The sequence below is a fragment of the Palaemon carinicauda genome, chromosome 14 (genome assembly GCF_036898095.1).
Source record: "Palaemon carinicauda isolate YSFRI2023 chromosome 14, ASM3689809v2, whole genome shotgun sequence".
Taxonomy (NCBI): Eukaryota; Metazoa; Arthropoda; class Malacostraca; order Decapoda; family Palaemonidae; genus Palaemon; species Palaemon carinicauda.
Genome location: NC_090738.1, coordinates 47,403,903 through 47,415,094, shown reverse-complemented (window position 1 = coordinate 47,415,094; position 11,192 = coordinate 47,403,903). Strand labels below are relative to the sequence as shown.

Sequence of the window (11,192 nt, the reverse complement as noted above, 5' to 3'; positions counted from 1 at the left end):
TGCTGGTTGCCAGCTACATTTTGCCCCTCGCCTCTCTACGTCAGTCTCACGCGAGACTTGCGGTAATTAGTAGAGCTAGTCTTGGTGTCAGGCTGTGTTTTGATAACTCCCCCAATGTTTGCATAACACTAGACCAGCCAAATTGTCCAGGCACTCACTCCTTGTGACTGAGTCGCCTTCTACACATGCCCCTCTCCTCTGTGTGTCAGTCATTCACACCAGAAGCCATGAGTTGCATTGTGATAACCCCCCCCCCAACGTTCACCTGACACTAGACTAGTCGGACTGAGCAGGCACTCGTTCCTAGTGACTGAGTCACCTTCTACTCTATGCCCTTCTCTCGACGTCAGACATTTGCTCAAGGCAGGTGGCAATTCGTAGCGTGGGTGCTTGTGCAGGTGGTATTGGGTTGTGTTGTGACACACCCCCAATTACCACCTAACACTCACTCCTTTGACCTGAGTCACCATTTTTGCTTGAACCGTCTCCTTTCGGTATTAGACACACGTGAGAACAAGTGGCAGTTTGTTGCAATGGTACTTTGCTGGCTTCATAGGGATTCACTTTCTTTTCCCCTAATGTTCACCAGATGGAAGATAAAGTTTTTTATTCATGTGCTCTTTCTAGGGACTGAGTCACCTCTGCCTTTACTCTCAGTGCCGAACTCTCACGCGAGAACAAATGCTGCTCTGTTCTCTGTCACCAGCTGTTTCGTGTCCCTCCCCTTTTGTGTTGGAGGCACGCTTGGAAGTGGGAGGCAGGCGGGGGTCTGATCCCTTCTTGGCAGTGGATTGAATCGTGGTCACTCCCCCTCTTCCCCCCGACGTTGCAACTTGCACGATCCCGGGAATGAGACCCCTCTGGTCGCTCTCTCGGGGCAATAAGGTCGCCTGCCGCACTCTGCACCCTTTCTCTTGGCACTAGGGTCACGTTTGAGATTAGGTAGCATCTGGTAGCACTTTTTCTGTTGCTGCAGTCATGGTTTGATTTGTTAATCTCCCCTTTGACTCCTGCTGTAGATCAGACGATCCGACCATGAACTCATCCTTGGTTTACCTGTGTTGGTCTGTTAGCCAAACAGGTTAAGTTTCTTGAATTCAGTTGGTTTTTCAGACATTTAGCAAGAAGTCCTATTCATTACTAGAATAAGTTGCTCTGTTTGAGGTCACTTTTTTTTTTATTAGAGTTTCTTGCATTATTCCCGTTCCTCCTATTCTGTCCCTGTCTGAAAAGGAAAATTTTTCCAGATTCCTTCTCTACTTCAATGGGAATAATCAGACTAAATAAATTAAATTTTTTGTTATTATTATTATTGCTAGATAAGTTACAACCCTAGTCGGAAAATCAGGATACTATAAGCCCAAGGGCTCCAACAGGGAAAATAGCCCAGTGAGGAAAGGGAATAAGGAAATATGTTAAGAACAATAACATTAGAATAAATCTTTCATCTATAAACTATAAAAACTTAAAAAAAAAAAAAAACAAGAATAGAATTAAGATAAAAAAGTGTGCCTGAGTGTACCCTCAAGCAAGAGAACTCTACCGCAAGACAGTGGAAGGCCATGGTACAGAGGCTATGGCACTACCCAGCACTAAAAAATAATGGTTTGATTTTGGAGTTCCTTCTCTTAGAAGAGCTGTTTACCATAGCTAAAGAGTCTCTTCTACCCTTACCAAGAGGAAAGTAGGTACTGAACAACAACAGTGCAGTGGGTAACCCCTTGAGCAAAGAAAATTTGTTTGGTAATCTAAGTGCTGTCATGTGTATGTAGATGTGGAAAGAATATGCTAGACTATACGGTGTATGTGTAGGCAAAGGAAAAATGAGCCATAACCAGAGAGAGGGATCCAATGTAGTTTTGTCTGGCCAGTCAAAGGACCCAATAACACACTTGCGGTAGTACCTCAACGGGTAACAGGTGACTTGGCCAACCTCCTACCTACCACCTACTATCTATTGTTTATTGATATGGAATAGTCATGATAAAATTGATATCAATAATACTTACGTGGATAATTTAGCTAGTCCCATCCAGCCTTCTCCACATCTGTCAGGCCACAACTTATTTTCAAGGCTAGTGGATAGCCGGTTCAGGAGGTAGCATGGTTTCCAATGTGGTTAAAAATTGGGTTTTTCTTTTGGAGAATCAGGGCTAGCTAAATTATCCAGCTAAGTATTATTATTAATTTTTTTTTGAAAATTCCATATTTCCTTTTTTATGACCATCATACTTTGCATGAAACACCTTTCATCATGATAGTGAATGTATTATTTTGGAACAGTGCTGTATGGATTAGACACTTAACAGAGGCAATGATATTGAATGTGAAATAAATATTCTAAAATACTGTAATGCTTGAAGTATAATATTTGTAATATGAAAAGCTTTCTGATCTGTAATACCTCAGTTTCAGTCATATACATATCGTGATGTATTTTATACTGTTCAATATTTTACCCTCAGGTGTTGAAGATCTTTTTAGTTCCTCTCTACAAACTTGTGGAGAAACTGTTGTAGGCGAGCAGTACCTTCTGAATAATTCTTTACTTGATCAGATTCTCACAGAAAAAAAACTGGTACGTACATTTTACTTAATGTCATTTCATTGAATCATACCTGGGTATTATTTTCAGCTTCTACTTCTAGACATTGTGCTGTTAGCAGTAATGCAAAGATATTCACTTAAGTGTATTGTCTCACACTTACGGCATCTAATGAACACATTTATGCTCCTAGTTTGTACAAGAAAGGGTTTCTTGCATGATAAAATTCTATTCCTTTTCAATTGAAACATGAATTATCTGAGTAAAAGCTCTTAGCTGAGTATAGTTATTCAAGTCAAATCTGATTTGTTACATTTTCAAAAATGCTAATCCTCCTGTGCATTAAGTGCATCTTAATGTATAAAAGGAATTGTAAACTTATGGAAACCAGAAATCACTTGATAAAGACAAAGTTTTGTCGAAACTGCTGTAGTGAATAAAGTATGAAGAAAATAAACAATCATCGTTCATTAAACCAAAGGACTACTTCTGAAAACTTGAAGAAGCTGAGGAAATATGAAGATTCCTTCAGGAAACATATTGATGCCACTAAGGCTATTGCCTTCAATGAATATATAGGCCCTGCTGCTTCCTCCTGTGCATTAGATGACCGCGGAGGTAGCAGCAGTAGGGGATTCAGCATTATGAAGCTTCATCTGTGGTGGATAACGGGGGAGGGTGGGCTGTGGCAACCTAGCAGTACCAGCTGAACTCGGTTGAGTCCCTTGTCAGGCTGGGAGGAACGTAGAGAGTAGAGGTCCCCTTTTTGTTTTTGTTTCATTTGTTGATGTCGGCTACCCCCCAAAATCGGGGGAAGTACCTTGGTATATGTATGTATGTGTATATATATATATATATATATATATATATATATATATATATATATATATATATATATATATATATATATATGTATGTATATGTATGTATGTATGTATGTATGTATGTATGTATGTATATATATATATATATATATATATATATATATATATATATATATATATATATATATATATAAATTTATATATATTTATATGTATATATACAGTGGTACCTCTACATACGATCTTAATTCGTTCCAGAAACTGCTTCGTATGTTAAAACAATCGTATGTTGGAGCAAATATTCCCATAAGAATACACTGTAATTTGTATAATTCGTTCCACACCCCAAAAACCTATATTAACTCCTTAATAAATTACTACATATAATTACACATAACAATAACATAAATGCATAAAATGAAAGAAGCATGTAAAAAAGATAATTATAAAGAAATAATAAGTAAAAAAATGTGTTTTATTGTCACTTTACCTTAGAGACAGGCCAACGCAGGTGTAGGATTTGCTACACCAGGAGGAGACGGACGATCGGCGAGAAGGTAGACATGGTGTTAACATGTTCTTTAAATAAATACTCTCTCTCTCTCTCTCTCTCTCTCTCTCTCTCTCTCTCTCTCTCTCTCTCTCTCTCTCTCTCTCTCTCTCTCTCTCTCTCAGGGAAGAGGACAATGTGCCATGAATAAGTGACACCATTCGGTGTATATGTAGGCAAAGTATATATACATACATAGTCATACATATTTATATATACTGTTCATATAGAGAAAGAAGAAAAATAGTAAAACTTAACTTTGAGTCATTAAAGGAAAACAGTCCACATCTCACCTAATAACGACCTGAATATATGAGCCGTGATAGTGAAGTAAAGAGATGTTGTTGAAGAGACAAAAAAAGGTTCAGTTTCTACTCCAGATAAGACAGAACATAATCTAAATAGAGGAGATGGAAGAAGTACAGTATAAGATATGCATATGAGGGTATTCGAGAAATCACTGGAAAGAAGAGGAAGAGAGATGAGTTACCTGTCGGAAATAAAAATGGAAATTAGAGCTAAATGGCAAAGATATTTTGAAGAGACACTAAACGGGCCACCCCCACCAAACGAGGGAGACATTCTTAAGGCTGAACATGAACTTTCTATAGATATAAGTGACATTAGATTTGTAGAGGTGGTTTAGGCAATCAAACAACTGAAAAACTATATGTCACTAGGAATGAATTGTATTGTACCTGAAATGTTGAAGACTGATGAGATTCAAACAGCCATTGTGTTCAGTGAATTATTCAATCATGTGTGGCAAGATAAAATCACTCCTGTTGAATGGATAAAGAAAGGGATTAATGTTAGAGTACCCAAGAAGGGAGATTAGAGAGACTGTGGGAATTGGTTAGGGATCACATTGTCACCAGTAGTTATAAAAGTTTGTTTCCAAGGTAATATTGAATGAAATAGAACTTGTAATAGATTGAATACTTTGAAAAGAGCAAGCAGGTTTCACAAAGGTAGAGGATGTGATGATAAAATTATTATTCTATTACATATAGCTCAATAGAGTAATGAAATAAAATCACCTCTTGTTTTATGCTTTGTGGATTTTGAGAAAGCATTTAATAGTATTTCATGTAGTATATTAAGAAATATTCTGAGGCACTATGGGATACCAGAAAAGTATGAAAACATCATAATGAATATGCATAGTGGAATTTGTTGTAGGGTAATGGTTGATGGTAGTCTTACAGATGCATTTGAAGTCAAGACGACTGGGGTACTGCAAGGTGGAATATTATCCCCTATACTGTTTATTATGGTGATTGATTATGTTATGTACAAGGTAATGCAATGAATAAATAATTGCATTTGGAAAGGAGATTGTGATTTTCAATATTCAGATGGTATGGTTTTAATTGCCTCTACAATGGCTGAAATACAGGAAATGATTGATCGGTTAATATTGAAGGGGAGAAAGGTTGTATTGATTATTAACTAGAGAAAGACTGAGGTCATGCAGATTTAGAGTGGTGATCAGACGAACTGCCTTATCGGAGGAGTAATATTACCTACTCAATTCCTCCAAGTATTTAAGAACCATCATTACCAGCAATGTATCACTAGTTACAGAATTCAAGGAGGGGAGGGAGGGCGGAATAAGCAACGGGCATACTAAAAACAGTTTTGAGGTCATATTGAATATCAGTTCACAGCAAAATCAAAATATACATTTCACTTATAAGATCGATTTTGGGAATCAAATGGCAGCAACAATTTGTGAAGTGGTAGGGGTGCCCAGTGTGAAATATTGTTAGATTATCAAGATGGCGATGGATGAGGCATATTTTAAAAAGGAAGGATGAGTTAATCCAGGATCTATCTGAATGGAAGACACAGGGCAGAAGGGGAAGTGGTACACCAAGAGAAATGTGGCTGAGGACAATGCGAATGGAGGTTGGATCTGAGAATTGGGTTGAGCTCAGAGAGATGGCATAGGAAAGAGATATGACGTGAATTCATTGAGAGTCCCTGTTCCATAACTGATGATCCGCATCAGCTGTTACAGTAATATGTTCTGTGAGGGGCTGAGGAAGTATCTCAAGCAAATTGCAAGAGCTCACCCACTGGTCAACAGACTGTTTGTTATTACGGGCAAAGTCAAGAGAAGGATCACCAGGAACACAATCTCTGCCTGGATTCGATTGGTGATTGAACGAGCCCTACACTCAGACTCCGCCACTCTTGACCGTACACCCAGAGCTTACGATGTCAGGGATGTTAGCACATTCCTGGCATTCAAAAAGAACTACTCTGTGCCACAAGTGTTACAGGCAAGTGTGTGGAAACGCCAAACAAACAACTTTCACGGCCCATTACCTGCAAGATATAACCCACAGGATCCTAGATACCTTTTCTATAGGTCCTGTGGTGGATGCTTACTCATGTCGCACTGCCAAATGAACACCAGTTAGTCTCCTGAATTTTTCAAACCACCCGTGGGAAGCCTTGAACTCTAGGGGTGCCTGCTGCAATGTCCTTTCTCCTGCAGCGTCTTCGGCCTGACCATACACGAGATCACTGAAAATGGAGCTGGCCTTGTGGCCAATTACCGTTTCAGTAATCGTGTCTCCAGCAATTTGCTGATCCTTAATCCAGAGGAGAAGATGTCTTGTCTCTCCATTTCATCATGGACATGGCTCCTCTTACTTGAAAAGAAAGTAACACCCTTAGAAGGTGTTGCTGTTTGATGGCTTCCTTTAAGATGGTGCCTATTGGCGATGGATTTCAGCCATACTCCTTAGTGATAACAGTCAACTGCATGCCACCCTGATACTTCTTGATTATCTCCAGCTTCTTCTCCATAGAAAGCATCCTCTTCTCCTTTCCTTGAATATCAGCAACATTCTTGGGACCCATGGCTATAGAATTACGGGTTGGATAAAGCAACACAAAACGTATAAGTACAAAATCAAAATCACTATCACAAATTCAATCTGAACAAAAGCAAATGCCGAAACGAAATGGTCAAGGGACGTCGGCAGATGTATGATGGGAGTGGTGCGGACCAATAGAAGAGCAGGATCTTATGGCGGTAACTAGCACCAAGGTAGGGAGATAACCAAAGGGAGAGCAGGACGATGGTGGCGAGTTTAAAGTTTGTGCGGCGCACGAATTTAGAAATTTTTGGCACCTGAGTGAATTTCATTTCGTATCTTGAATATTTTTTCGTAATATGAGGCAAAAAAATCTTTGTTTGGTGAGTTTTTCGTATACAGAAAGTTTCCTATCTAGAGGTCTCACGTTAACATAATTTTGGTCTACATAAAGAATTAAGAACTAACTAAGAAGCACATCAGCATGCCAACAACAGCATCACTTGAGGAAATGAAGATAACTTGCAGGGATTTTGAAGCCACAGTGATGACAACGACTGAGTTTAAGGCTTCACAGACTTCAGTACATGCCATGTCAAACTATAAAATGCAGAAAAAGGGTGCCTCCAAGCAGGAGAAATCTAAGAAAAGTCACCCACAGGAGAAAAACCCTTTTTTAAGTAGCAGATGCAAGAATTATGGTCAACAGCACAATAATGACACATGTAAGGCAACATCTCACAAGGGCAGGAACTTTGCTAAAACTGGCCATTTTCCATACACCACTTCATGTCCTGCATTAACTAAAGAATGTGCCTTGAATTTGGCCACTATGATGTTTGCTTTACATAGAAAAAGTCAAAGTGGACTAAGGAGTCAAAGGGAACCTAACTGAACACAGTCAAGAGATGTTTCACAGCTATATGTACCATTGATCTACGCCTTCAAGGTTGTCCCTCACCACCTTTTAATCTACACGTAACATATGGCATTAAATCAAGAAAGATTAACGTTATCCTTGATACTGGTGCAGATACCACTGATTTTGGAGTGCAGCATCTACAAGCATTAGGGATCAGTTTGTCAATGCTGATGGATCACCCATGGAAGATAAAGATTTGGATTCAACTGAGAGTGTAGTGACATATGGTGTTATTTCATACAAGAGATATATTGACATCATTAGTTCTCTCCCTGCACCTTTACTGTGTTATAATGTCTAATGCCCTCTAAGGATCATTCCTACGGACTTTCCATGTCAAATGCAAGGTAGGAAACTCAACAGGACTTCATCTGGAACTAGTCAGGTGCCAGGTAGCCTGGTTTACACATCTGAACCCAATTCGGTTCCTCCACCCCCTACGACGTCACTCGTAGAAGCCAGAGAAAATTTTCTCAAGGAATATAGTGATGTGCTAATGTCAAAGTAGCAGTTTCATCAAGGATCATAACTTAAGCCAATGACTGGTCCACCTATGCATATTCATCTTAAAGAGGATCCAAACCCCTTTGCTATCTACACTCCATGTCTAATTAAGCCTTTCATGAAGACGTCAAGACTGAGTTAGAGGCAAAGGTAGCATAAAGTATCTTCAAACCTGTTGGTATTCAACTTTCCCAATAGTGTCACTCTTTAGTGGTTGTAGCCAGACCTAAAGGTAGTGTTCACATCACCATAGATTTAATCAAGTTAAATTTGCAGGTACAAAGCCCAGCCCATCCTTCACCATCACCGTTTAGTGCAATTAGACAGATGGGAGAAATTTGAGAGAACTCATCAGACTCTTAACCTCATTAAATGAAAACCTTCCATTAAAGCATATAGGTTGATAATTATGCCTCCATGTTTCGCAAGCAGGTTGGGGCATGTATAAAGTGGGAGTGGTGAATTTCTCAAAAGAGGCATTTGTATACAGTATTATGAAATACAGAAATAATTCCTGATAAGGAAGTAAACCGAAATATATTGTTATAGGAAAATCTGCATATTGTAGTAACTGACATGCCTGTACTATGCAATAATTATCTAAAAGTATTTTTTTTTTTTTTTCAGCAATTGATGCAGTCTCCAGATGTCATTGAATGGCTAAAGAAACAGGCAAAAAATTAGTTATTTTGTAATACACAGATGGATTATTCTTAACTCCAAGGAGCATTTTTTTTTTTATTACTTATAAAGGATTGTACTAGTATTGTTAATGCATATGGTTGCCAGTTCTCCGGATATGACTCGCTGTGAACAGTTGATATTGGCAGTTCTGGCAAAGCATGTGGTATACACTTATTTTTCATTCTTGCAACTTGGTCACAAAAATTGTCAGGGAAAATAGCTTAAACAGCTTTGTGATATATACAGTCTATATATTTTTTATGGAAGTGAGACATTTGCAAATCTATTTGCAGATTTTGCATAAGAAAACATGGAATTCTTATCAGATTTCATTGTGTTTTCATTTTTAAGGTAAAGATGTCTAGTAGAATAGATAAACTACTATTTTTTCTACCATTTACAAGATTCCAATTGCCAGGTAATATTCAAACCCTGGCAGTCAAAGTTAAGTCAGTAACATTCATTAATGCAATGTGTACTGTAATTGTTAATTTGGTTGGTGTAAGAAGTTTTTTATTTTTCACTTAAAGCAAACAAAAAAGTACAACTCGGTAGATTTTCTAGATTTTTCTTATTTGGAAATATCTAATTTTATTGGTGCTGGAAACATTTAAATAATTAATCTTTATTTATTATGTGCATTTGTATATATATATATATATATATATATATATATATATATATATATATATATATATATATATATGTATATGCTTATATACTGAATAGTATGTTTGTATGCTGTATAATATATTTACATAGATGTGTATTTGATAGAAGTAATATTAAGTGCATTGTTACCAAATATGTATCGGTGGATGGTTTTTTTGTGTTTTGATTATTATAATTGTTTGATAACTTGATACAATTGGTGTATCTTATCCTCCTCATTTGACAGATTTGGTCCAGATTAGTCATTAAACTTCTAAATGTATTGATTTTTTTCACCTGTTAAAATTTGTTCATACACTTAAAACTTGTTCAGGCTGAGTTTTGGAAGTTAATGCTTTTATTGATATATCTAAAATCTCACCCAGTAGATTCATAGTGTCTAAGAAGGGAAATTCACTTAGACTGTAGATGTAAATAAGTCTTACATAAGTTTATGCTTCATTATGTTTCTTGTTAAATTTAGTAACTTTGTATCCTAGACTGTCAAAAGACTACTAAGCTTTATATATACTACAAGTTATTTGAATTTTCTAAAATATTCATCAGTGTTGTAAAAACATCACTACATTGTATTAGGCTTCTTAAGATGAACATGATGAAGGTATTTATGTTATTGTAGCAGAACTAGTGAAGCATTAAAAATGTTTTGGGATGTTCATGCAACATTAGTTAATGTATGAGAAGAGATGAAAACTAAGTCATTTTTTTTTCTTATTATTCCTACATCAGACTTACAGTTTTAGACTTTTTATCTGGATTACAGGGAAAGATCAATTATCTTTCTCCTTATTGTTTGGAAAGTGTGATAATTTAAGTTTCCTTATTTTTTTGGTGAATTTATAAGAGTTACATGTCTCTATTTGAACTAGAGTATCTGCAAATTATTTCTATGAAAAATGATAACTAGCCTCATGATGCGGAAAGATATGTGAAGATTTTTATGACTCACGTTGCGATAAAAATTTCACGATACCAAAATAGGCACAGTACGAGATTCGCCCAGCCGGCACCAGCTGTAAATTTGCCACCATCCTCCCATGCCGCCAGTTGTAAACTTGCCACCATCCTTCTGTGCTTCCATTAGTTATCTTCCTACTCTAATGCTAGTTACCGTCATAAGGTCCTGCTCTCCTATTGGTCAGCATCTATCCCATCATGCATCTACGTATCGGTGTCCCTCGATCATTTTGTTTCAGCAGCACTATCGTTCACATTGAATTCCTGTTGGTGATTTGACATTCGTGCTTTTAGTTACTGAACTGTCTTGTGTTGCGTTATTCAACTCCTACGTTATTATCCATGGGTCCCCAGAAAGTTAATGTTGCACAGGAAAAGGAGAAGAGAGTGCCTTCTATGGAGACGAAGCTTCAGATAATCAAGAAGTATGAGGCTAGTATGCGGTTAAGTATGATCGCTAAGGAATATGTTATTTTTATAATAAAATAAATTTTTGAATATACTTACCCGGTGATTATAATAGCTGCAACTCTGTTGCTCGACAGAAAACTCTAAGGTAAAATTCGCCAGCGATCGCTACACAGGTTGCGGGTGCCCCCAACAGCGCCATCTGTCGTCCAGATACCCAGTACTCAATGTAAACAAAGAACTCAATTTTCTCCTCGTCCCACTGCGTCTCTATTGGGGAGGAAGGGAGGGTCCT

General features: G+C 37.6%; 1 protein-coding gene across 2 annotated transcripts in view; it reads left to right on the top strand.

Moving 5' to 3' along the window:
- The window catches only part of LOC137653187 (uncharacterized), a 50,247-nt gene extending 40,017 nt beyond the window's left edge, over positions 1–10,230 (top strand). For both annotated transcript variants that reach the window (XM_068386569.1, XM_068386570.1), the window contains exons 4-5: positions 2,466–2,578; positions 8,804–10,230. In XM_068386569.1, the coding sequence (XP_068242670.1) occupies positions 2,466–2,578; positions 8,804–8,860 (170 nt within the window). In that variant the 3' untranslated portion in view covers positions 8,861–10,230. The remainder of the gene's footprint in view (positions 1–2,465; positions 2,579–8,803) is intronic.
- Positions 10,231–11,192: the final 962 nt, after the last annotated feature.